Source organism: Prionailurus viverrinus, unplaced genomic scaffold (genome assembly GCF_022837055.1).
Source record: "Prionailurus viverrinus isolate Anna unplaced genomic scaffold, UM_Priviv_1.0 scaffold_35, whole genome shotgun sequence".
Classification (NCBI taxonomy): domain Eukaryota; kingdom Metazoa; phylum Chordata; class Mammalia; order Carnivora; family Felidae; genus Prionailurus; species Prionailurus viverrinus.
Window position 1 is genome coordinate 1,486,472 of NW_025927605.1, and position 26,672 is coordinate 1,513,143.

Below are 26,672 nucleotides of genomic sequence, written 5' to 3' on the forward strand. Positions count from 1 at the left end.
CAGCATAGAGCCCGATGGGTGGCTTGAACTCACGAGCCGTGAGATCACGACCTGAGCCGAATCAGATGCTTAACTGAATCAACCACCCAGGCGCCCCTGGCCAGAGCTAGATTTAAAGTACCAGGCCTTCAATTTAGTCTGCACAGAAGTATAAGCTTCTGGAGAAGGTAAAAGGGAAAAAGGAGAGGGACCTTGTAAGCTCCAGAAATGCTAAGAGATGCCGTTAAAGTAGTGTGAATCATGGAAACTGGAAGGCTGGAAGGAAGCTCCGTGTCACATGTCCCACACCATCACTTCCTCCCCTTTAGGTCTATGAATGGGAGACAGTAGGTAGCAACGGTTTCTGGTAGGAAGCACTTCAAGAGGTGGAATTAAGGTCGAGTGAAAGGCAGGGAGGTGAAGAAAGAACAAGGGCTTTGGCAGCATGAATAGTTGGGCTCAAATCCCCACACCTCCCATTCTTCACTTTGAGGCTGTGGGTAAGTCAGTTCATGAGTCTGAGCCTTAGCTTCCCCAACTGTACACATGGAACACCTACCCATTTCCTAGGATTGGTGTGGAAGTTAAAGATACTTCAACTGCTTGATACCTAGAAGGTGCTCTGTAAATGTTAACAGAAATGTTAGCTGGATCCTGGGATGGTTGAGTCTGGGGTTGAGTTTGGATTAGGTGATTGTCAGAGGCTCCAGCTTTGCTGTCGAAGTCTTGATTTTTATTAAAAAAAATTTTTTTTTAAGTTTATTTATTTTGAGAGAGAGTGAGGAGGGAGGGCCAGAGAGAGAGGGAGAGAGAATCTCAAGCAGGCTGTGCACTGACAGCACAGAGTCTAACACGGGGCCTGAACTCATGAACCGTGAGATGATGATCTCAGCCGAAATCAAGATTTCGGACACTTAACCTACTGAGCCACCTAGGTTCCCCCGAGGTCTTTCTTAGATGGCGTTTTAAGCGAAGCTAATACGTAAAGCAGTCAGGCAAGTGGGGAAGGGGTCTCAGAGCTCTGCCCGCTGTCTCTCACAGATCTTACTGTATCTCTGCTCTGGAGTCCCAGGGAATTCCTTTGATTGTATTTTGAAAAGCCCTCATTTTACAAAAGGAGAGTGGGTTCTGCAGGGTTAAATGACTGCTGCCTGTCGTGGTGGAGCTGGAGCAAAACCCCAGCCTTTTATCCACTCGTGGACTCCTGTCACTGCTCTGTGACTTTGCAAACTGACGGCTTGTGCGTCGCTCACTTGTTCGCCAGGTGTAGGATGGAACACAGGACTGGGTGAGGTTGCCTGCTAGGTTGGAAGCACCCTGAACTGTTGAAGAGTATAGTGCGGGGGGCTCGCGTCTCTGATGACACATGTACAGGTTTTGCAATGTCTCCTTGGTTTTGTGGCATTCTCCCCCCACCCCCCCACCCCAGTGCACACGGACGTCTCCTCCCCAGCACCTGATGACCTCCCACTGCCACATGCCTTTGAGTTTACTGCTGCGTAGAACTGTCTGTAGGGCATACGTAGCCTTCCTGTGGTGAGTTGATACTGAGTCTGTGCTGTTAAGAGTCTGAGCAGCTTCTTGGCTGCTTTGAAAATTGCTCAGGCACTTCAGTATTAGGTCAGGGGCTTCAGCTCGGAGCCAGTGATTCAGGGTAAAGGCTCCTTGACGTTTTTGAAGCTAAGAATGTGTGTGTCGCAATCTGTTCTTCCACAAGACCTACTAGTTAGTAAAAGATGTAGAGAGCTTTCAGTCCTACACCTGGATAGACTCGGCTGTCCGTTGATAGGATACTGTGGTAAGAATGTATAAGGCCAGGACCTGCCACGTTGCAGGGTAAGCAGTGGGGAGAGTGGCAGGGGCAAGTTTGGGAACTGGGATTGGCCATTGTCTGCTCTGCGTGATGGATTTGCTTTCTCATCGCTGCTGGAGTCTGCTCGTGCCAGAGAATTCCCCTTTGAGAACCTCGAAGTCACCGCCATGTACTGCATGAACTTAAGGGGTTTGACATAACAGCCCCAAGTACTTAACAGGTGAAAACAGCCTAACAGTTTGGGCTGATCCACTGGTCGTAGACTGCTGCTAGGTAATCAAGTTTCAAAACGAGTTTGTTCTTTTATATTCTAAAAGCCTTACGTGGCTCATAATACGGACACTAGAAGATGAGGCAAACATTTTCCCTCCAGCAGCCCCCTCCCCCCCATTGTTAACGTCTTTCATGCCCTCCGGATTCTTTTTTTTTTTTTTTTTAATTTTTTTTTTTTTTTCAACGTTTATTTATTTTTGGGACAGAGAGAGACAGAGCATGAATGGGGGAGGGGCAGAGAGAGAGGGAGACACAGAATCGGAAACAGGCTCCAGGCTCCGAGCCATCAGCCCAGAGCCCGACGCGGGGCTCGAACTTGCCGACCGCGAGATCGTGACCTGGCTGAAGCCGGACGCTTAACCGACTGCGCCACCCAGGCGCCCCCGGATTCTAAGACACTTCTTTCTCCCTGCCCCTTGCGTTTCTGACAGTGCAGTGTGCTTCACAATGTCAGAAGAAACTTGCCAGTTGGTTGCCTTGCTCTGTAATATTAGCATCTCAGGAATTGTTCTCTAGGAAAGGTATGGGGCTAGGTGATCTCTCAGATGACTCCCAGCCTATCTTATCTCGTCTGTCTTACCCTGCAATGCCTTGCTTCAAAGCCACCTGTGAAGTCATCCTTGACTTTTTAATTAGTAGAAAGTTATTCCTAGAATTGTTTTGTAGCACTCCTGTGGCATGTATGACTTACTTACAGTAACTTGTTCAGGTTTCTCTTGGGTGGTCTAATGGGGGGATTTTGAGGCTCCAAGGCAGAAATAGTGACTAACTCATTTTTGTATTATTCCCCAGCACCCAGCCATTGTATGACTGAAGGTAGACCTTTGAAAGTTACCAGTTCAATAACTAGATGAGTTGCCTGAGTCACGACAAGTGATCCAGGACTGACCGTGATTTGAGGAACTCCTGAAGTCAAGCATGGCAAGAGGACAAGGGACCAGTAAAGGACGTGGAAGATGAGCGAGGTGGAAGCAGCAGGGCTGTCCCTCAGGTTTATGGAGAGCAAACTTTGGCAGCTGGGACCAACCCTGGTCAGGTTGTGGCCTTCCTGTCCCATTTTCCCTGCAACTCTCAATTTTGTTGAAAAGTCTAAAGTGGAACTAAATCTCTTCCTAAACAGGCAAAGAGAGGTGAGGGGGAAGTAGATTTCTAGTGACTTCTCTCTCAACTAACTTCTCTTCCCTTTCTCCCAATTAACCCTTCTGATGCTGACTTCAACAGTTTTGTTTTTTTGTTTTTGGGTTTTTTTTAATTTATTTATTTTGAGAGAGACCCAGGGAGCACCAGTGGGGAAGGGGCAGAGAGGAAGAGAGAGAATCCCAAGCAGGCTCCATACGGTCAGTGCAGAGCTTGACGCGGGGCTTGATCTCACCAACCAGGATATCGTGACCGGAGCCGAAATTAAGAGTTGGTTGCTTAACTGACTGAGCCACCCAGGCGCCCCTAATTAAATTTTTTTTTTTTTTTTTAATTTTAGCACAAATGTCAGTTGAGGAGAGGGAGAGAGGGAGAGAATGCTAAGCAGGTTCTATGCTCAGCGCAGAGCCCAACGTAGGGCTCAATCCCACCACCCTGGGACCATGACCTGAGCTGAAACCAAGGGTCACCCAACTGACCGAGCCACCCAGGTGCCCTTCTAGCAGTTAGTTTTAGCAGAGGGGCTATAGTGGCTGCCCCCTACTTTTTCTAATCCGGCCCCTTTTTTTCCGGTCTCTGTCGGAGTTTCGAGCAGCTGCTCATGCCTAGTATAGGGGTGTACGTGTACTGCTCTGAAGAGAATATTCTGGGATGGTCTCTGAGCTGCCATTTAAGTAGAAATCTGAATGAGGTGCCAGCCAAGAGTACTTGGAGAGAGGGAAGAGCTAGTGCTAAGTTGAAGGTGATAAGAACTTGGGGTGTTTAGGAAATGCTAGAAGATAGGTTGGCTAAAGCCTAGTGAGCCAGAAGGAGGAATTGGCAGGAGCTCGATCATGCGAGGCCTTCTTGCCATTGTAGGTATTGGAGTCTGTCCTGGGCACAATGGGGAACTGTAAGGGGGTTTTAAGCTGCTGAAGGCTTTAGTCTGGTGTCAGGTGGCAAAGGGAAGCAGAAAGACCGCTGCAGTAAGAGCCTGTTGCAGAAACCCAGGTAAGACGCGGTGGTGACAGATGACTTCACGACTGACAGGGCTTGCTGATGGATATGGTTTGAGGCCAAGGTGGTGAGGGGGAGAGGAACGGAGAGTGGCTTGTGTGTGGATGGTGAATGGTGGGAGAGGAAGAGGTTCGTGGAAAAATCAAGCCTTATTTTGTCATTTTTGTCTTGCCCGTGAAACTAAAGAGCAGCTGGCAGATGGGCAGCTGAATGACAAGCCTGGCGTCCAGTGGGGAGGACTGGGCTGGAGCCAGGTGTTTAGGACTTACTGTCTTATTGCAAACTCCGCGAAGATGGGAAGTGAGAACCGTGGCCACAGAAGATGTTTTGGTCTCTGACAGGAGGGTGCCTTTCTCCCACCATGAAGAAGGCAGGAGAAGACAATACAGTTGCTGGTGGGTTCGTAGATTTGGCAGGGAGGTGAGGGTGAAGGAGCACGTGTCCGGTAGTTCAGTAAACACGGGTAATGCCATGATTGCTCAGGTCTGTACTCGTGCATTTAGGGTTTAACCAGATGCCCATTGTGTGACTTCATGTTCGTCACGTCAAGTGACTTAGGTGCAGACACAGAAGGTGGGTAGCTGGGTACAACCAAGGGCGTTCATCAGGTCTGTACGATGGAGGGAGACGGGAGTTCCGCTGAGGATATCTGCAAGGGAGTGGTTATAGTAATGGGACCCTTCACCCCTACAGATGGAGGCTGTCATCAGATACACTTTGGTTTTTGTTCAGATTAGGCTTTCTGAAAGCGTCCTGCTGTCATCCTCAGGTCCTGGCTATAGGAAGGATATGCAGCCGTGTAAATCCAGAAGTCAGTGTGTGAATATTGTGCAAATAGAGGATGCTTCCAGTGCCAGGGATGGCCCAGGCAGTATCAGAAGCTCAGCACTTAGAGACACCAGGGATGTTAGAGTTCATATGGAATAGTCCAGCCTTCCAGTTGAAATATCCTCCTCCATAGCATCCTTGACAGCTTGTCTCTACTTGAACACCTTTTTTTTTTTTTAACGTTTTTTAAAAGTTTATTTTGAGAGATGTGTGCACACAAGTGGGGAGGGGTGGGGAGAGAGAGAGCGAGGGAGGGAGAATCCCAGGCAGTCTCCGCACTGTTAGCGTAGAGCCCGACGCGGGGCTCGAACTCCCAAACCTTGAGATCATGACCTGAGCCAAAATCAAGAGTCGGACGCTCAACCGACTGAGCCCCCCAGGCACCCTTCTACTTGAACACTTTCCTTGATGGGGGAGCTCAGTTGCTTTGAGAAGCAACACATGGTACTCTGCCCTTTTGTCCTAAGCAGCAGCTCATTTCTAGAACTGTGGCTGGAGCTTAGGTCTCCTGCATGCTAGCCCTTGCTCTTCAGGATGTTTCCTTTTCCTTGCAGCCCCTGGGTAAGGGGCACACAGATGTGACTGGGAGCTGTCTTGTTTTCTCCAGTGAAATGGCTTTTTTTTTTTTCAGCCAGCTTTTCCAACCTGTTAAGAGTTTTTAAAAAATCTTAACTCTGTAATATAGCAGTTATCCATCCCAGTGTTGTATTCCAATTTGTATAAACTGTCTTCTGTGTTTTCATTATCCCGAGGGATATGATGAGAGACTTTAATAAGATCCAGATGTTTGTCTCCAATGGTCATCTGGTTAACCCTATCAAAAAAGGAATTAAAGTTGTCTGAGTGGAACTTATTTTGGGTGCACTCATGTGAGCACCTGGTGTCATCATGTTTTAGGTAACCGGTCACACAACACGCTCTGAATTTTAACTATTGTTAACACTTGTCTGACTTGTGAAAATTGGAACTTTTGCTGAGCTCGTCTCTGGCAACCGTCTGTAATATTTTCTCAGAGATTATTGTAATTTATTTAAAATTTTTTTTCATGTTTATTTTTGAGAGAGAAAGAGAGCAGGAGTGGGGGATGGGCAGAGAGCGAGGGAGACAAAGAATCCAAAGCAGGCTCCAGGTTCTGAGCAGTCAGCACAGAGCCTGATGCGGGGCCCAAACTCACAGACCATGAGATCGTGACCTGAACTGAAATCAGATGCTTAACCAACTGAGCCACCCAGGCACCCTTATTATAAAAATTTTTAATGTTTATTATATTGAGGGGCGCCTGGGTGGCTCAGTTGGTTAAGTGTCTGACTTTGGCTCAGGTCATGATCTCACAGTTCGTGAGTTCAAGCCCCATGTCGGTCTCTGTGCTGACAACTCAAAGCCTGGAGCCTGCCCTGGAATGTCTCCCTCTCTCTCTGTCCTTCCCCTGCTTGTACTCTGTCTCTCTCTGCCTCTCAAAAATGAATAAATGTTAAAAAGATTAAAAAAATGTATTAAACATTAAAAAAATTATATTGCGAGCACGTGCAAGCGGGGGTGGGGGGGAGTGCGAGAGAGTGACAGAATCCCCTTTTAATTTTTTTATTTATTTATTTATTTTTTTTTTTAATTTTTTTTTTCAACGTTTATTTATTTATTTGGGACAGAGAGAGACAGAGCATGAACGGGGGAGGGGCAGAGAGAGAGGGAGACACAGAATCGGAAACAGGCTCCAGGGCTCCAGGCTCCGAGCCATCAGCCCAGAGCCTGATGCGGGGCTCGAACTCATGGACCGCGAGATCGTGACCTGGCTGAAGTCGGACGCTTAACCGACTGCGCCACCCAGGCGCCCCTAATTTTTTTAAAAAGGATTTATGTAATCTCTACCCAAATGTGGGGCTCAAACTCTACCAACTGAGCCAGCCAGGCACCCCTCAAAGATTATTGACAGTTTTCAAAATTTTCACCATAATTTCTCTGAGCCAGATCCCTTGAATTAATTCAAAGGGGCTCAGATCTGATCAACCGATGGGTCAGATTCATATCCTAAGTTGATGGTGGCTCAGCTCTTCTTCCCTTTCTGAAGATCGTCTGTGTTATTCACCTGTAGACCTTAACTTCTTCGAGGTGTGTTTGGCTGGCATGCGGGACAGCCGCCCGGTCTTTGGAGCACTGTAGTTCAGTGGTCAGGAGCATTCAGACAGGTCTAAGTTGTAGAAGACTGCACCTCAGCCACTAATTAGCGGTATGACTTGGCAACTTCTGTATCCTTGCCAAGCATTAGTTTCCTTCGTAAAATGAATGTCTCAGTTGAGGATTAAATGAAGCCTTTAATGAGACGCCAGGCCCTTGGTAACCAGCTCTTCCATATGGCCATGATGATTCTCTTAAGAGTTTGCTGGGTGGGGCTGGTGAGCACACACACTAGGAAACCTAGAAAGTAACTTGTTTGGTTGGCCTCCTAGGGCAAGGCAGAAGAGCTGGGTACAGACAACCTGGCCCCAGATCCCTCTCTATTTCAGAGGTGATGCTGGATACTTCTCGAAGACCAGAACGGGGTATCTCAACCTTCGGCCTAGTGAGAACAAGAGAGAACGTCTTCCTTTGTGTCTAGACAAGACCTAGCTGAATTATAGATGGTGAATTATAGATGTCTTAGGCAGACAGTATAGTATATATAGAATGAAAGAGGAGATGCCTGGCTCTTTCCTGACTTGTGGACCTGTGATGTGGTGACTTGAGGCCTCCAAGGTCCTCCAAGCTGCCATCTGGACAAGAGATAGAGCAGGGTGTGGGGCTCGGGGAGAAGGCTATACGGTGGGATGAGAGTGGCGTTCTTAGAAAAGCGGGGCAAAGTCCTGTTCCCCTGCATATAAGGCCACAAGGCCTCGGAGATTTCCTCAACCTGACCCCCCCTTCGCCCCCCAATCCTCGCTCAGAGCTGTGGCTACCCTGAGAGCTTATCTCCTTACTGCTTGGGGCTGGGGTGAGGGCAGGAGGGCAGGTAACTAGAGCTGAGATCTCTCCACTGTCATTCCTGGGCTGGGGCTGCACTCAGCAGGTGGTGGTGCCAGGAACACTGGTGAGTGTGTTGAACTTCATGGCCTGAGGCCCTGACCTCGGTGGTCAGATTAGGCCAGCGTCTAGGTGGTCAGATAGGGCCAGGATCTCGGCGAGGCTGTGTCCTCTTGCAGAACAACGACTCTGCGAATGTTAGCTGGTTGAGTGACCAAGGGCATGTTTAGGGGCAGGAGAAGGCAGAGTAGCTCCTGGGCTGTGTGGGAAATAAGTGGGGGTGAGGGTGGGTATGGAGAGGGAGTAAAGAAGGGGCGCCGGGGATTAAAAAGGCCATCTTCCCTGATTGCTTTTCATTCTAGTAGGAAGAAGGGAATGAGAAGTGGCTGGGGTGGGGGATCAGGGTGCTGGGGTCTCAGGCTGTGACGGCTCTTGCCAGAAGCCTCGGTAGCACGTAAATTTGTGGGAGATGGAGGCAAGGTGTCCTTAAGACCATGTTGGGGCACATGGCAAACGGTGAGACCCCTGAATGGTGCCTTTATTTTTCTCCCCCTGGCATGCCCACGCTTCCCCAGAGTCCTGGGTGAAGGAGTGAGGCACGAAGATCGATGCATCCATGAGTGCCTGGGGCTGGTGTGGCCGCTTCTTCACAGTGGCCATGGCCACGGTGGTGGCATCGGCCTTCCTTGGGTATCCGGCGGCAGCATGCCCAGCACCACGCACCCGTCCAGCTGCCGGCAGTGTTGTGGACTGCGGGGGCCTCTACCCTCTGAGGCTCCCTCCCAGGCTCCCTGGCAGAGTGGCTGTCATAGCTGCGCCACGATAATCCGAGTCGCCTGCCAGGAGGCTCCTTCCAGAGCCTGTGGTGACCGGGTGCTGCTGTTTCTCACAGTGTCCTGTGGGATCCAGCTGCTGGAGCCCTGGGGCACCTGGGTTTCCTGGAGCGGCTGCGCCTCAGCCACAACCAGCTGGCCTGCCTGCCCCTGGACTTCTTTGCCAGCCTGGGCTTTGTACGCCGCCTGGACTGCTCTCACAACCTGCTTGTCACCCGGAACCCCTGCAGCCTGTGGGGCCTGGGGCACCTAGAGCAGTTGGACCTGAGTCACGACTGGCTGACCAAGCTGGGCACAGCCAGGCTCAGGGGCCTCTTCTGTCTCCACTGACTCTTGCAGGCTGGGAACCGCTATCTGGGGCCTGGCCACCATGCCAGGCCTGGAGGTCCTCTCTCTGACTGGGGATAACATCAGTGAGCTAGAGGCTGAGGCCTTTGTGGCCTTGTTGGTGCTGGGCGTCCCCTCTCATAGGTGACTGGCTGTAGCACTTTGGTTTCAAGGTGACAGCGGACATCTGGATGGTGGGCACGCAGCTGCTGCTGGCCAAAAACCGGGTTGCACGACTGACCTGCAGTGGGCCTTTGGGAAGCTTGGTCCACCTGTGGCACTTTTATGGGTGGCCGACCTGGGCAACCTGATACATGCTGGCCCTCGGCAGTCAGGGGTGGTGCTGAGCAGCGCGGAGGCCCGGCTCTGCCTGGCTGAGACGACTACCACGCTGGGTATCCTGGGCACCATGCTGGCCACTGTGGCTCTGGTCGTGGCAGAGCGCAAGTGCAGGCAGGGCTTCAGAGGAGCTGGGGGCGTGGGAGAGCCCTCTGGAGAGGTGGGGGAGGGGCGCTGCAGAGAGAAGTGGAGGCAGCTGGAGGAGGGAGAGCGGATAGAGATGGGGAAGGACTGTTCTTCAGAAGTCTTTACAGCTCAGTTGTCACCCCAGGCAGGAGTGAGAGGAGTGGGGGGCAGGGGGACAAATGGCTGTGTTCCTCTCCCAGAGCCTCTGACCCGCCCATTCATCTATTCTCTGACCTAGCACAATGTCAGCATCTTTCTCAACCCGAGAAAGAAGGATTTGGCCCTTAGTGCTTCTCAACAACCCTCTGGGGACTAGGGCAGTAAAAGGTGGACACAAGACCAGAGGGAACTGGGGGTGGGCCGGGAACCAAGGGAAGCTTGGTTAATCCTGGTCTCCTGCCCCTCCCCACACCTCTCCTTGGCCTCTGTTGTTGCCAAAGTCATGAGGATTGTGGGATGGGGTAGGGGTACTGCTCCCGTGGGCAACACCCCAGTCCGTTCCAGTTGTCCTCAACACCTTAGCTCCTTTCCAAGGACTGTGTATCTTGTCACATTTAACTCAAGGATGGAGCCTGGGAAAAACAAAACAAAACAAAAACAATTGAAAACTTGATTCTATGCTATGTGCCTGTGGAAAACTTAACGTCATGTGTTTGTCACTGGCACGTGGGCAGAGATAGACAAAATGGCCTTTAATCCAGGCCTTTTCTCATTCCCTTTGCCTGGAGATTCCTTTCCCCCACCCCCAATCCCTGCATGCACATACACAATCCTGTTCCCTAGTTTTTTTTGTTTTGTTTTGTTTTGTTTTGTTTTTTTGTTTTTTGCATGAATATATCTGTCCCTCCAAGACATTTCTGTTATACCCACTGTTTATTCCAGTGACTTTGTAAAAGTTGTGAGAGGTGTTTTGTTCAACTTTCACTGGCTGATTGGGAATTTTTAATTCACATTGTCAGAAATACTGTTTGGACACGAGGCCCCTCTCCCGACCCCAGGGAACTGGAAACAATCAGACCTGAATTAAACAGTCTGGTGGGAGTGCTTGTAGAGTCTTAACTTCAATATGGGAAGAAGAATTTGTGTTGCAGCATGGTAGGAGGGTGCAGAGAGATGAGTGGGGGGGCTTTGTGGTGGCAATCCTGGAGGGCCGGGAACTTTTGCCCACTTATTCAACTAATACTCACTGAGTACTATGAATGAGACATAGTGGCGACATCCTTTGTTCTTGTATCTATTTAGCACATGTTTCCTGAATGCATCTTACACTAGGCTGTGAACAGAAACCTTGCCCTAATGAGACTCACAATCTATTGTTAATCTGGTCATTAGCAAAGAATCCCAAATATATAATTAACAATGTGCTCAGGGAGTCAACAGAAGGGTACCTGATAGTTATGAAAACATAGAGGAGCTGAGAATAAACAAGGAGGCCAAAGGAGAAGCCAGGAGGCCAGTTGGAAGCCTGCTGCAGTCAAACCAACAAAAGATGGTAGTTTGGGCTAGAGCAGGAGCATTGGAGCTAGAGAGAATACACTGATTTAAGATGTCCCATATATCCACATCAGATTTTATTCCTCTCAGGGGACAGAGGGAAAGCCAGACTTGTCTACAAGTGACCTAGCCAAGGGAACACCTTACTCTGAAATTAAACAAAAGTAGAGAGATTGTGTGTGTGTGTGTGTGTGTGTGTGTGTGTGTGTGTGTGTGTGTGTGTTGCACCCTACTATGAGCTAGTACCCACACTGCCACATGTACACATCAGAACAACCCTGAGGTAGATCTCCTTTCCATTTGAGAGATGGGTCTTGGAAAGTGTAGGTGATATACTCAAAGTCACAGAGTTGGGAGTTAGGATTGAGCCCAGGTCTAGCATCAGTCAAAGACTAGTTCGCTTCATTACGTCAAGTTATTGCCCATGGTTCTGATAAGGAACCTTTCTCTAGTCTAGTTTTCAATTTTGCAGCCACACAAGGGATCCTTTAGTCTCCATGAGCGGCGATTAAGGCCGAACTCCCAGTTGGAACACCTCCTTCGGTCCGGAACTAGAAAGCGAGAGCGTTGTTTCCCGTCGGAGGGGAAAGATGCTGCCCCCTCGCCCTCCTCCGCTCCTCGGGACCCGGAAGCTGCGTGTCGCATCCCGGCGCCGGCCTCCCCGTCGGGAGTGACGCCGCAGCGGACTGCCCTTCTCCAAGATGGCGTCGAAGATGGGTTCGCGACGGTGGATGCTGCAGCTGATCATGCAGCTGGGTTCGGTGTTGCTCACACGCTGCCCCTTCTGGGGCTGCTTCAGCCAGCTCATGCTGTACGCTGAAAGGGCCGAGGCGCGCCGGTGAGCGGGCCCACGCGGCCGCCGAACGCGGTGGGGGGCGGTACGGCCCGCCCCGGGAACGGGGGTGCGGTGAGGTGGGGAAGAAGTTGGGACCCTTGGGCTGGGGAGGGATTGGGACCTTAGACTTGTTAAGGGCTCTGGTCTGGGGCAAGGTGGGCATCGGGCGTAGTGCCGGGGTCCTGGCCGTGAGAAGGGTCTCCGGTTTCGGGGAGCTTGGAGCTTGTGGGAACTCAAGGGGTCGCACGGCTCTTCTCCCGCTTCATCCTGTCCCCGTTGCTTCTTTTCCTCTCCGGCTCGCAGGAAGCCCGACATCCCAGTGCCCTACTTGTACTTCGACTTGGGGGCGGCCGTACTGTGCGCCAGCTTCATGTCCTTTGGAGTGAAGCGGCGTTGGTTCGCGCTGGGGGCCGCACTCCAGCTGGCCATTAGCACCTACGCCGCCTACATCGGGGGCTACGTCCACTACGGGGACTGGCTGAAGGTGAGCACCTCGGCCTAAGGGGAGATGGGGATAGGGAGCCAGAGGCCAGTGCCCCCGGGGCAGTTGGGTAATGCATGGTGCCAGCTAGGTGCACAGTGTGAAGCCTGGGAAGGCAGAACCCCCGGGCTTGTGGACATTATTACAGACTGGAAGAATGAAAGGAACTTAGGGACCACACAGGACTGCCTTTCAGAGTGTGAAAACCGAGGTGGGAAGATGAGAAACAGATTTTCCCAGGGTCACATCACACATAGCATTGCAGGTGAGACCAGAACCCAGGTCACCTAGTTCCCAGAAGCCTTTAAAGCATTAGTTTAGTAATTTCAGACTATAGGGCAAAAGGGACCTTGGAGAGTAACCGGTTGCAACCATCTGATTTTTATGAAATGTAATTAATCTTCGTGCAGCATTTAAACCTTAAAACACCAGAATGCAGCCTTGGAGATAAGCCTGGACAAAGGCACTACCCACCCTCAAGGAATGCACTGTCAATCCAGTAGAGGAGGCAGAAGTGTGAACAGGATAGTGAGACCAATGGTTTTCTTAATGGCACAGACTCTGTACTATAGAGGAGAAGGAACATTGGGATTCGAGTCTGCACACTTGCGAGTAGAGATGGATGGGGCAACACTTGGCATCTGGATTCTGCCACTTTCTGTAGGACCTTGGCCAATTTTATGAACCCTGCCAGGCCTCAGTTTCCACTGTGATTAAAAGAGTTATCCTTGTCTGCTGCACCTGCCCACCACACTTGGAATTGGTAAAAGGGTTTATCAGATGCAATGGGGTGTATAGAGATGGGCAGTTCAGTGGTCTGGACAGCCGGGAGAAATGTGGTGGCTGCAGTTTCTGACTGGGTCCCCTCACCTCGGCCTAGGTCCGTATGTACTCGCGGACGGTTGCTATCATCGGCGGCTTTCTCGTGCTGGCCAGCGGCGCTGGGGAGCTGTACCGCCGGAAGCCCCGCAGCCGCTCCCTCCAGTCCACCGGCCAGGTGTTCCTGGGGATCTACCTCATCTGCGTGGTAGGTTGGGGGACTGCTGGCTGGAAGCGCTTACCTGGGCGTGAGGTTTGAGCCCATGCCTGGCAGAGCCCAGGGACGTGGGCATGTAGTTCCCGATGGTCTGCCTCCTGGGAATTGCCTCAGTCAGCTTCTGGGCCTCGGGCTTCCAGGGCCTGAGACCTGGCTGAGAGTCCCTTCTTCCAACATCATTGCACTGGGGAGAGAAGACATTGGCTTGACCTGTCAGTCCCAAGCCCGAGAGTCAGGAGAATGAGATGGACCGGTCCTCTTGTGGATTCAGCCCCCAGAGGCCTGGGAGAGGGGGCCAAGGAGAGGTTTGGTGGGGTCCAGGCCCCAGATGGGGCTCTGCCACTCAGAGTTGATGGAGGTTGGCTAGGGTAGCCAGTTATGGTACTAGTGGAGGACCTAGGGGTGGGCCAGTGTGGATGGGGACCTGGACAGGCTCCGGGTCGCTTGGCCCCATCTCAGTTACTGGGCACCATATTCCACACGCAGCGCTGTGTATTCAGAGGTGAGAGCCCCAGTCTGGCTGTGGAGACACACTTCCGTCCTTCTGAGCGGCGCCCCCCCCCACCCCCCGCCCCAGGGTGAGGAGAGACAGGCCCTAACCTCGTGAGCTCCCGAGACTGTGAGGGAGACGCAGGTCCTACTTTTCAGAGAGCCCCAAGTCCGAGATGGGAGCCAGAAGCCCAGCTTGCAGAGGCTGACTTTCAGGTGCCATCTCAGGGGCAGCGCTCCCCAGACAAGCTCCCCCGCCCGTTGGAGAGACTTAGCAGATGTGTGTCCCTAGGCCTACTCACTGCAGCACAGCAAGGAGGACCGGCTGGCGTATCTGAACCATCTCCCGGGAGGGGAGCTGATGATCCAGCTGTTCTTTGTGCTCTACGGCGTCCTGGCGCTGGCCTTCCTGTCGGGCTACTACGTGACGCTGGCCGCCCAGATCCTGGCTGTCCTGCTACCCCCAGTCATGCTGCTCATTGACGGCAACGTTGCCTACTGGCACAACACACGGCGCGTTGAGTTCTGGAACCAGATGAAGCTCCTTGGAGAGAGCGTGGGCATCTTTGGGGCCGCTGTCATCCTGGCCACTGATGGCTGAGTTGCACGACAAGAGGCTGAGACGGGTGCGGGGAGCCACTGAGGGCCACCCTGCCTTCCTCCTTGCTGGCCCAGTTGTTTCTTTATGCTTTCTGCTCTGTTGGTTTGGTTCTTTGCTATGTGTGTATGTGTCGGTAAGACGCAGGTCTCTTCCCCAGTGCCTGGGCTCAGCCCTTGGGGGTGGGAACCCTGAAGATGATGCCTTACGGGGTTGTTTTTTCCTGTTCGTTAGGAGGAGAGCTGAGGCCGACTGCTCCCTGGGTCTGCTGTCCCAGAGAAGGGAGTAAGGCAGGGCTCGGGTGGGGGTACTGAGAGTGGGAGACAGAGGAAGAAGACTGCTCACGAACCGGAAGTGAGCAAATGTGAAAAATTCCTTTTCGAACCTGGCAAGAGCAGCTGGGCTCTACAGTGCTTTTTTGGAGACTGAGAGTGCATATATGTGTGTTGATGTGTGGATCGGGCCGGGAGATGCTGAGGGGTGGGGCACCACAGGAGTCACGTGAGTTCTCAGGGTATGCCAGGGGCAGAATCCGCACTAGCTGTTGCCCCACCTTGAAAGCAGAGCAGGCCCCAGTCTGGGGTGTGCAGGGGTAGGGCGGGCATCGGCCAACTTCCCGCCTCCTGCCTTCTGTTTCCAGCCGTATGGTTGGCCTGGTTGGGGTGAGTGCCCTCCCAAACACCAGACCACACAGTCCTCCAAAAATAAACATTTTATATAGATGTTTGGCTTTGCTTCTCCGCTCTCCCCACAGGGCACTTTGCCATTGGCTGGGATTGATCTTGGGTTTCTTGAAAGACCACATCTGGTTAAGCCCCACTTTAGTCCTCCCGTGATCTCTGCCCTGTTCTGAGAGTTCCCACAATCCTTGGCTGTCTGGTCAAGACCCTCCCTGTGGTCTGCTTTTGACCCATACTCTCGGTCCCTGTGTTGTAGGTTGTCTTGTCCTCCCCTTTTCGGTCCTCCTGCTTTCTTTTGAAGAATTCTTGGAGGGCAACCAGAGGGGGAGAGCTAATGTTAAGGTTCCCTTATGAGGGTTTAACATCTTACAGATGAGGAAATGGAAGCTCCAAGAAGGCAAGCAGCTTGCCTCCAACCGCAGAGCTGGATTCTAGGTCAGGCCTGTCTGATGCCTGTCCCTGCACAGCCGTGCCCCCCACGCCACCCCTCTCCCGAGGGAAGTCAGAGGCTGCTCTGGGGGTTTGGTTCTGTCATGGCCCCTGCTGTGCCGTAGTGGTCTTTCCCCTACTTGTCCATGCACTTCCTGATTGAAAGTAGCCTGGCGGCCAGCCTGGGGCCTGGTGCATCGTGGGGGCCAAAAATGCGGAATGAAACCTCTGACTTTGGGCTCCGGGAGGCTGAGGTGTTCCCCTCCCACAGATGCAGACAGCCTCCAGTGGGGCCTAGGGGAAAACATGCAAGTCTGCGCTTGGCTCAGAGCCTGGCTTGGAGAGACAGCTGCGGCTGCTGTCAGTCTGGTCTGTGGGGTGGAGGACGCTTCCTAACTCCAGAGTAAGGGAGCCCCTCGGGGGGCTGCTGACACCCAGCTGAGGGAGACGGTGGCAGCATTGATCTTGGGGGCACTCCGTCTCATTGAGCTCTCCTCTTCCCCCTGGGAGTCCCCTGGTTCCCTGGCCCTCGGGATCTTGCTCTCAGAGGGTCACTGCTCATTTCTTTTCAAGTGTGTTTTACTTCACTCTCAAGACAAGTGTTTGTGTTTTAATCGAGGCCTCCTGGAAAGTTGTAAGACCCAAAAGAATTAAAATAAGTGGTGGAATATCAAGCAAATGAAGGTAATATTGTGGGCAAGGGAGCCTCAAGACAGCACAGCAGCCAGAAGACTGGCCCACCTATAAGATTAGCCCTGAGTGGAGCCCTGGAAGGCAAGCCCCCCACTCCCCCCCCCCCCCAAGATCTCTAGACTGAAAATTGAAGGCTGTCTGGTTCTAGCTTTGGAGCCAGTGGGGGGGGGGGGGGTGTCTTGGGCACACCCTTCTTCCTGTGCTTGTCCCCACTTGGGTGCCCCCCTCTGGGCAGAGTAGAGTAGGGGCTGCTTCCTCCTCTGCAGATCCTTAGCCAACAAGCCTGGTCCAGCCTGCGGCTGCCTGGTCACCTCCAGCAGGCATGGCTTTTGGTTCACCCTGGTTATCCCAGGGCCTGCGGGGCTGGTGGTGAGGGTCAGCTGCCTGGGTCAGAAGCCGGCTTGCAGAAGGAGTCGGGCAGCCCCTTGGCATGGTTGACCAGCTCATAAGAGTCCCGGATGTCAGCCAGGCCAAACCAGAAGAAGATCCACTGCTTGTTGGAGAAGCTGCCATCACTGTGTTTGAAGTACCTGATTGGGGGGGTGGGGTGGGGGTGGGTGGGAGGAAGGATCTTTTAGGGCAAGGCCAGTGCTCACTACTCACTGGTTATTTTGAGGACCTACTACATGCTAGACACCCTGCTATTATTATCTGAGCCTGAGGGCGGGGCTCTATCCCAGGATCATGACCTGAGCCAAAACCAAGAGTCAGGCGCTCAACCCTCAACTGACTGAGCCCCCCAGGCGCCCCCCAGGGGTGGGGTTCTTGTTCACCTCTTGGTGCCCACAGACCCCGCTGAAGGGATAGTTGCAGAAGGAAAAAGAGAGAGGAGAAAATGCTCCGCTGGAGATGCAGTGGGCCTGGGGTCAGAGCTTGGCAACTGGACCTAGAATGAAGCCTGGAGGGTCAGGATTTCTCAAGACTCCGGGAGAGTCGGGGAGTGTCTTCAAGGAATCCACTGCAGCGGGGCAGAGCGGGGTTAAGTGTGCTCTGCTCGAGGGGGAAATCTCAGGCTCCGTGTGTGGTCTGCCCCCTTGGGGAATGTCGGGCCTCACAGAATGGGGCCTTTTCCTTGGGGGAAGCCCGGCCTTCTGGGGCGTGGCTGTGGAGGGCGGGGGGTGGGACGGCCCGGAGGCGGGAGGGGCGGGACCTACCAGGGATTGATGGGGTTGGTGACCCGGGAGCGCCAGAAAAGCGTCTGCAGGTCCCGCCGCAGGCACTCCCACAACATCTGCCCGGAGCCTTGGCCCTGGCGGCTGGAGCTCACCACAAACTTGTCTAGATAGGGGGTGCCCCCCAGTACGGGCTCCGTGGTCAGAATGGCGGCCGCGTTGTACCTGGCGCAGCAGGGGAGAGGCAGGCTGGGACCTCCCTTCGGCCCCAAGCTGCCCAGCTCTGTCCCTCGCCCTCTGGGGCTCAAAGGCTCACCCCTCAGAGACGTAGACAGAGTGCAGCCGCGGGCGCAACGAGGCCAAGTAGTCGTCCCGGAGCTTCTTGCCGAAGCTGGCGTTGACCAGGTTCACTAGGCGGCCCTGGTCCAGGCTGTCCAGGCTGCGCACTCGCAGCATCCGCTCAGCGTTCTTGAACAGGGTCCCAGACCCTGGGGGTGGGATGGAAGAGGAGGTGTTAGTTTCGCCCAAGAGCCAGGTCCCATCCGCTCTTGAATTTGCGCGTCCTGGCGGGGGTTCCAGGTAGGACAGGGGCTCGTGGGACAGTGACCCTCTTTGGAAGACCTCCACAGTGAAATGCGTTCTGCGGACTGCATAGATACGTCGGTGATTTTCACACTGGGAGATGCTTTTCCCTGGCAGTTTGTCCCTCAACGTCCGTCCATCGCCTGTGGTCCCACTTACTTCCCCTAGACCCGCCTACCTCGCGGAAACCCTGTCTCCAGCCCCTGGTCTCCCCACCCCTCCTCCAGTTCCCGCCCCAGGTTCCTAGCCTGGTCCGTCCCACTTGGCGCCGGTGTCTATCCACCCTGCCCACCTGCTCCGCGCTCACCTCCCCCAGGTGCAGCCAGAGCGGAGAGCTTGTGGGGTGGCGGCCCCCTGCGGCTTCCTGACTGGCAGAAAGCCACCTCCCCTGCTCACTCCTGGGACCCAGCCCCCCTTCCCTCCCCCCCCCCCTTCCGAGGCGAGGCCCTCACCCTTGTTGCTGAAGAGCTCGGTGAGTAGTGTGCTGGCGGCGGTGATGACGGCAGAGGAGTGGTGCGGCAGGCGGCTGAGCACGTGCACGATGAGCCGCATCTGCTGCCGTTCTTTGGTGCTCACCCACTCAGCGTTGGTCACCAGGTCCAGATCGGCGGGCAGGTTCACATTACTCAGGACCTGCGTCCGGGGCCAGGGGGTGAGCCTCTGGCCCGTAGCCGGCCACGACTGTGCTCCTGCCCCACAGACCCTTCCTCACTGACCCCTTTACCCTCCCTTCCTCTCGGAGTCCTAGGCCGGGGAGGGCTCAGGTTTGAGCACCACTCCACTCCCGACCCACCCGGCTGGAGGATGACTCTGGGGCCCGTCTGGGAGGCGGGCAGGGAGCACGAGAGGGGTTCGGCCAGGCCCAGAATCGCGAGAATGGGGCCGGTAAAGAGGGGACACACCTTTTGACTGCTGTCGCGCAGGCCGCCTGTGGTATTGAGGAAGATGATTTTGGTGGGCTGGAGCGCCTTGGCTAGAGCCGCGGTCACCTCCAGCGAGTCGAGGAGCACGGAGCGCCGTGCGGTCGTCTCCCCGATGGGGCACAGGATGGGGATGCTGCCCGATTCCAGGCACCACTGTAGCAGGTCGGTCTCCACCGAAACGATGCCGCCATAGCTGTGGGCCAGACGTGGTGCTCAAGAAGGCTCCCACCAGGCCTGCCGGGCTGGCAGGGGCGGGCGGGCGGGGTAGCGAGATCTAAAGACGCCCGGCCGGGAAGACCCGCACTAACCTGGCATGTGGGGCTGGCTCAGCCGCGCTCAGCACCGACCCGCCACCAAAAAAAGGCACGGCAGTGGCAGCGTTGTGCCGCAGCTCATCCACCAGCACCTTGCAGTTCTGGGCAAGCTGTGCCTTGGCCTCCCAGAAGGAGAGGCAGCCAGAGGGCGCCGTGGGAGCCGGCAGCCCGAGGACGACTAGCGGCTTCATGTCCATGCGCTGCAGGAATGCCAGGGCGAAGGCCAGACTGGTTACCGCCTGCCGGCACTTGAGGACCTCCTCGTCCACCTGAGGAGGAGTGAGCGTTCAGGAGCGGCGACATTGGCCCCGACTCCTGCCGAACCTGCTCACTCCAGCAGCAGGGGCCCCGTGGTGCCCCTTCCCTGCCCAGGAGCAGTCAGGTCTCATTTCTGGCCAACGGCGAGCACCTGCTCCGCCCTTTGCCCCGCTGGGTCTTGCCATCCTCTTATCTCACACTGGTGTTCCTCCCTCTGTGCCTCCCTGCGACCTTGGACTCTAGGACTCCTTGGGGGGAGGGGTAACCCAAGCGGCTCCCGTCCAGGTTCCCCACTTGCCACCTGAACCCCTAACTGCGGCCGCCGCGAAGGGGAGTTCTCCAGCGCATCACACTTGGCGGATCAGGGGCCTCAGGCTCCTCACCCGGGCCCGGGCGTGAGACTGCTGGAGGAGCGCGCGGCCTCACTCAGTCCGCGGGGCACTTGTCCCGGCTCCGTCGCACCCCTTCCCGCTTCCGCTGCGCAGAGTCTGCGGTCGGTCCCGCCCTGCCTGGTGACACGTTGCCGCACAACCCCGATCCCCTCGCTGTGACACGGCCGGCGCCGGGCTCCGCTCACCTCGATGACCGCGAAGGGCCTGTCCGCGGAGTGGTAGCAGGTCTGGAACTGCGTGAGCCAGTGGCGCGCCTCCCCGGGGCTGGCCCCGCACTGGTTCAGGAAGGCCTGGATGTCCCGCTGCACCAGCGAGCGGCCGGCCGCGCGCCCGGGGGGCTCGGGGGGCAGCGGGGGCGCGGGGGGCGGTGTCCACTCAGGCTCCTCCGCGGCAGGCGAGTGGGTATCGTCCCCGGCCGCTTCTCGCGCGGGCTGGGCGGGCGCCCAGGCGGTGCTGAGCCGGCGGCCCGGGCTGGTGCCCCTGGCCGCCCGCCGTCGCGCGCTGCCACTCAGTCTCCGGGCGCCCCCGGTGCCTCGGGGACCGCGCAGCCTTCCGCCCACAGAGGTGGCTCGCAGGGCCCAGGCCACCCGCGCCGTCGCCATGACAACGAGAACGACTGGCCCCCCCACCCCCACCCCCCAACGAGTGCGCTTCTGTCCGCAGCTCCCGGCTCTGGGGGGCTCTTAACCTGCCACAAGGAGGGGCTGGACCAGCCGGGGCGGGGCGCAGACTGGGGGCGCAGAGTAGTCTCTGGGTGCCTTTGAAGAGGGTCAGGCCATGGGTCAGGGGGCGGGGCCAACAGAAACCCCCGCCCCCGCGGGGGACGGAACCCACTAGTGCGGGTCACGAGGCAGAGATAAACCGTGGTGGGGCGTCTTTAATCTGTTGCCAAGGCCGGTTCCAGGAAGGGCTCGGGGGACCCTGAGTGGCTTCGGCAGTCTGCGGGGTTCTGCTTGATTAAAGGGGAGTCCGATGAGGGCAGGAGGGGAGAGCAAAGTGGCAGTTACCGTGGGACTGAGGAAGGAGACCTGAAGGAGAGGTGGGGAAGAGTGGAAGGAGAGTGGGGGAGTGCCAGCTCTCTGCTGGAGGTCGGGTGTGCCTCTGTCCTGTCCTCTGAGTTCAAAGAAGATCAGGAATTATGGGATTACCAGGGTATGCCAAGCTCCAGACGTTGGGTACCACTTTGAAGAATTTTGTCATATCCTCAGATCACCCCTTATTTTTTTTAATTAAAAAAAAACACGTTTATTTTTGAGAGAGAGAGCAGGGAAGGGGCAGAGAGAGGGGGACAGAGGACCCGAAGTGCCCCCTCCCACCCAAAGTCCCAGGCTCAACCGACTCAGCCAGCCCTATTTTTTTTTTTTTAACCTTGTTTGAAACTAGCCCATGGGTTATATACCAGACCATAAGCACTGTGAGGCCAGCTTCAGTGTTTCTCTTCCTCCTCTTATGACCACTGAAACCAGTGTTCAGATTTGATGGGAAAGGGAACCGGAGGGTAAATCATCCTTATTAGTGATACAGTTTGTTTTTTTTTTTTATAAATTTTTTTTTCAACGTTTATTTATTTTTGGGACAGAGAGAGACAGAGCATGAACGGGGGAGGGGCAGAGAGAGAGGGAGACACAGAATCGGAAACAGGCTCCAGGCTCTGAGCCATCAGCCCAGAGCCCGACGGGGGGCTCGAACTCACGGACCGTGAGATCGTGACCTGGCTGAAGTCGGACGCTTAACCGACTGCGCCACCCAGGTGCCCCAGTAATACAGTTTTTATCTATCTATCTATCTATCTATCTATCTATCTATCTATCTATCTAAAAGTTTATTTATTTATTTTGAAAGGGGGTGTCGGAGAGAGAGAGAATCCTAAGCAGGCTCCACATTGCCAGTGTGGAGCTCTACTTGGGGCTGGAACCCCTGAACCCACGAGATCATGACCTGAGCCAAAACCAAGAGTCCAATGCTTAACTGAGCCACCCAGGCACCCTTAGTATTAAAGTTGTCAAGTTTAAAATTTATCCCTATCGAAATTGTAACTAGAAGGCCAGTATCACTTGCTCTAAACGGAAGAAAGCCTTAAGAATAAAGCCAGAATTGGGGCGCCTGGGTGGCTCAGTCGGTTGGGCGGCCAACTTCAGCTCAGGTCATGATCTTGCAGTCCGTGAGTTCGAGCCCCGCGTCGGGCTCTGTGCTGACAGCTCAGAGCCTGGAGCCTGTTTCGGATTCTGTGTCTCCCTCTCTCTTACCCTCCCCTGTTCATGCTCTGTCTCTCCCTGTCTCAAAAATACATAAAACGTTAAAAAAAAAAAAAAAGAATAAAGCCAGAATAAAATATTATTAAATTCTAGCTGGATAGTGTTTCCTGCTCTGCTGGTAACACAGAAGGCTGGCAGGTGCCCAATGTCAGAGGTCCCCTGGGCCCCTGAGAGACTTTCTCCTGGGTCGAAAAACAGCCAACACATGTAGAATGGTAGGCACTGGGCAAAGCGCTTCATATGTAGTCCTCACAATGACTCCAGGATGGGTATTATAATGCCCATTTTATAGATGAGGAAATCAAGGCACAGAAATATGTGAGGGTTGAGGTCATTCAGCTCATTAGCAGTGGAGCTGCTCTTTCAAACAAAGCAGGTCTGCTCCAGATCCATGTTCTTAAGAGTTGAAAAGGACAGCGAAAACTTTCACAGAGTATGATTCATTGTTACTTGATATTGTATCCACCCGCTGCCTCGAGAAAGCTCGGGGTACGCTATCAGTTGGACACATCCTGCATTCAGGTACACTGGGAGTCCCACTCTCTGCTGTTGTAGAGTAGGACACCAACTGTAGAGGAGCAGTGACTTGACCAAGGTCACCCAGCTGTTAGTGTCATGGCCAGAGGCTAGTCATCCTGAGTTCTCACCACTGCTCCTCCCTTTCTTCTACCCAGCTCTACGCTCCCGGTGCCGGGAGTCAGGACTCTCGGGGTCGCTGCCTGAATGGCGAGTCGTGGCCTGAGCTGCTTCTCTCCTGAGTATCCCGGAGGATGCTGGGTGAGCACACCTTCCCCGGGATCTCCTGCCAACACCCTCATGCACGCACCAACACGTGTGCACGGCCAGCACATGCATGCTCTGTCCCAGGCAGGAGACTCCTGGCAGAGGGGTCGGAGTTGAACTTGTGACCTCTTCCACTGACTTTTCCATTTTTCTACTTGGAAATTCCGGGTTTCATTAGACAGTGAAGCATGGAGAGTCTGTACCCCCTACTGTGGGGTCACCTCTAGGGCCTTCTTTCTCTTCCCACTTTACTGCTGCCCACTCCCTACTTTCCTACACTTCCCAGAATCCATCAGAAGAGGTGGTCCTAGCTCCAGGGGACCTAATCGTTTTCCAAGCCCCTCATCTGAGCTCCCACCCTCCCTGGCCCCTCCCCGCACAGGATTCCTCCTTCTCTGTTTCTCCCACCTCTGCTACGCTGGCTGGGTCTCTCCGCCTCAGCCCTGGCCTCTCTTCATTCCTCCCCTCCCAAATGTACGCCCCTTCCAGCCCCCCCCCCCCCCCCGCTCCCTGCCTCGCTGCAGCTGAGGCCTGCCTCCTGCCAACTCAGGGCCTATGTGAGGGCAAGGATGAGTTTCTCCCTTCAGACTGGGGCTCCCCTGAGGGCAGGGATGATTGTCTCCCTCCTCAGACTGGGGATCACTCATTTCAGTAGCCAACAGCATCAACCCCATTGCCCCTGGGCCAGTGGGGCAGACCCTGGCTGGGGAGCTGCTTCCCACTGCTTTGGGTGTTAGCCCAGAGGGCCGTGTCCCCAGGCAGCCAATGGGCCCAGGGATACCCTGGGTAGATGATTAACTCCAGGCCCAATGACCCTGGGGCCACTGTGTCCCCACTGCCTCTCCCTGGGGTAAGGCCAGCCTCTGGTCTGAAAACTGACCCTGCTTTGTGGGGGGGATGAATGTGGGTGTATGAAGTCAACACCCCTAACTGACCCTACCGCTCTGAATAGAAGGCCTGCAGGATCACTGTCGGTCTGGGGTTCCAGCTCGAATTTTCTTTACGTTTTTTTTTTTTTTTAATGTTTATTTATTTTTGACAGAGAGAGAGAGAGAGAGAGAGAGAGAGAGAGAGACAGAGCATGAGCAGGGGAGGGGCAGAGAGAGAGGGAGCCACAGAATCCGAAGCAGGCTCCAGGCTCCGAGCCATCAGCACAGAGCCGGACGCGGGGCTCGAACTCACAGACCGTGAGACCATGACCCGAGCCGAAGTCAGACGCTCAACCGACTGAGCCATCCAGGCGCTCCCCGCAGCTCAAATTTTCTTTGTTCCCCTCTGAGGCAGGCCCTTGTTTCGTTTTTCAAGGCAAAAAATGTTGTCACCATGCCCAGAATTGGGCTCCGGTCTTCCCTCACCAGGCCCTGGGTCCTGGAGATGCTGGGGAACAGACACAACCTTCCGACCCCTCCGGATACTTCCCCTCAGCGGGGGGCCCTCAGCCTTGAGCACAACACCCAGCTGTCGTCATGGACAGCTACAGGGACACTCAGATCTGGGACATGAATGTACAGACTTTTGTACACACACACACACACACACACACACACACACACACACACACATACAGAAACAGACACCCTTCCTGAGAGCACATCCATCCACCCACGTGCAGAAGCACAGAGCCGTACTCGTTTACGGGCCTCAATGGTGCCCGGCGCGGGAGAACTGTCCAGTAGACGTTTATGGAACGAACGAACGAATGAATGAACGAGCAGGAGGCAGAAAAAAAGAGGTGGGGGCCTGTGGAAAGGGAGACCTGGCTCTGTGGAGTCTGTGTCATGGAACTGGCCCCAGGACTGCCCAGGTGGCCCCAAGGTGGCTCTCCATCTGTGAGGGGGCCGAGCCCAGTGGGAATGCACGAAGGCCTTCTGCACCAGCCGCAGTCTTGTGAGCACGCGCTATGCGTCAGGTAGTGGGCGGGGCGCTCTGAAGATGTAGTCCCACTTTGCCCTGGCTCAGGAGGCTGGAATCTGCCACTTCCTTGGCTGCAAAGGTTTGGGCAAAGCATTTGACTTCTCTGAGCCTCCCTTTTGTCACCTGTAAAAGGGGGGAAGAGAACAAAGCTTGGTCTCTTTACGTAGTAGTGAAGACGAAAAGTTCTCTGTGGGCATACAGTCAGCAAAATCCCCCCTGTGGGACACAAACGCCCTGGTTTCTTCAACCAGTAAATTATAAGAGTAGGAAAGGTGGAATTGGATGAAAAGATGTGTTTTTTTCAATGAAGTAATTTCTGAACCCAACGTGGGGCTTGAACTCACGACTCTGAGATGGAGGGTTGTATGCTCTACAGACTGAGCCAACTGGGTGCCCCAAAAAGATGTTTTTGAAAGTCTCCAGGCACCCGGGTTGCTCAGTTGGATAAGCATCTGACTCTTGATTTGGGCTCAGGTCATGATCTCATGGTGTGTGGGTTTGAGCCCCGCATCGGGCTCTGCATTGACAGTGCAGGGCCTGCTTGGGATTCTCTCTTTCTCCCTCTCTCTCTGCCCCTCCCCTGCTCATGCACATCGGCTCTCTCTCTCTCTCTCTCTCTCTCTCTCTCAAAATAAATAACTTAAAAAAAAAGTCTCTTTTAATCCATGTTTGGATTCTGACTGAAACAGGCCGTAAAAAATTCGACAATTGGAAAAATTTTTTGCACATAGGATATTTGAGCTATTAATTTTTAGTGTGCTATGATTGTGTGTTATGTTTTTTTTTAAACTACTCCAAGGATTTTAGCGTGCATACTGAATATTTATAGATGAAATGGTAACATGTCTCGCATTTCCTTGAAAATACCCCTGGAGGGGAGAAGGCAGGGTAGGGGAACAGGTGCAACGGGGCTGGCTATGAGTCAGAAGTTGATATCTGTTGAAACTGGACAGCAGGCACAGGGGATTCATTATACTATCTCTTGACTCCTATGTATGATGAGACGGATGAAAAAAAAGTTTGGTGAATTCCCATATGCGCAAGTTACCAGCCTGACGCGTAAACACTCAGTAAAAGCTAGTTTGCTTCTTCCATGAGTAGTTTGCCTTCAAGGCACAAATGTGTGAAATGGTAAATACTCCACAAATACATAATTTATGAGTGTTTCAATTCCAAGTGTGCCGTGAGCCTCTTGTCCAGCAGGGGACTCCCTATTCTCTGCCTCTCTTTCTGGCTGCTGCTCTGGGGGGTTGCTAAAAGGAGGAAACCATTAGCAGTGTGAGGGAGTTATTGCAGACCTGCAGACCCATTAGCGTCTGATCGAGACCTCTGAGGTGACAGAACACACACACACACACACACACACACACGCACACACACACACACACACAAAGCAGGGGCGGGGGGAGAATTTGTCCATACCCTATGATAACCCTATGATAGGAAGTCTTCCTACAATTTAGCATCTCTGGGGGTTGGGGGTATTTAGAAAAGGCTACTGTCTTGAAGGTAATAATGGCAAACCCTTCCTCAGGTGCTATTCTAAGCCCATGATACATATTCACGTAATTTAATTCCCACGCTAACACCATGAAGTAGGTGTTACCATTATTACAGAGATCCTAGGAGTGGATTTTAGACAAGTGGAGGTCAAGTGCTTTCAGGGCACAAGTGGAGCTTCCTAGCAGACGGGTGGAAAAGGATCCTGGAGCTCAGGAGAGAGGTCAGGGCTGGCGAGGCCCTGGAGCAGGTGATGGAT

The 26,672-nt window shown here is 54.1% G+C and overlaps 2 protein-coding genes and 1 non-coding gene across 3 annotated transcripts; 1 reads left to right on the forward strand and 2 right to left on the reverse strand.

Annotated features, from left to right (window-relative positions):
* Positions 1 to 11,765: 11,765 nt before the first annotated feature.
* TMEM101 (transmembrane protein 101) lies at positions 11,766 to 15,300 on the forward strand. Its single transcript, XM_047846031.1, has 4 exons — positions 11,766 to 11,977; positions 12,278 to 12,458; positions 13,336 to 13,482; positions 14,273 to 15,300. The coding sequence occupies exons 1-4, from the start codon at positions 11,841 to 11,843 to the stop codon at positions 14,579 to 14,581; spliced, it is 774 nt and encodes a 257-aa protein (XP_047701987.1). The 5' UTR covers positions 11,766 to 11,840; the 3' UTR covers positions 14,582 to 15,300.
* A 1,097-nt stretch (positions 15,301 to 16,397) lies between these two features.
* NAGS (N-acetylglutamate synthase) lies at positions 16,398 to 20,563 on the reverse strand. The gene is made up of 7 exons (XM_047846030.1): positions 20,147 to 20,563; positions 19,306 to 19,580; positions 18,977 to 19,190; positions 18,527 to 18,707; positions 17,809 to 17,980; positions 17,535 to 17,717; positions 16,398 to 16,910 (listed from the first exon to the last, which is right to left on the reverse strand). Exons 1-7 carry the CDS (start codon positions 20,561 to 20,563, stop codon positions 16,757 to 16,759), a joined length of 1,596 nt encoding a protein of 531 aa, XP_047701986.1. The 3' UTR covers positions 16,398 to 16,756.
* Positions 20,564 to 21,328: 765 nt separating this feature from the next.
* Positions 21,329 to 21,461, reverse strand: LOC125158737 (small nucleolar RNA SNORA61). Its single transcript, XR_007149470.1, has one exon. It is a non-coding gene; the product is annotated as a small nucleolar RNA SNORA61 (small nucleolar RNA).
* Positions 21,462 to 26,672: the final 5,211 nt, after the last annotated feature.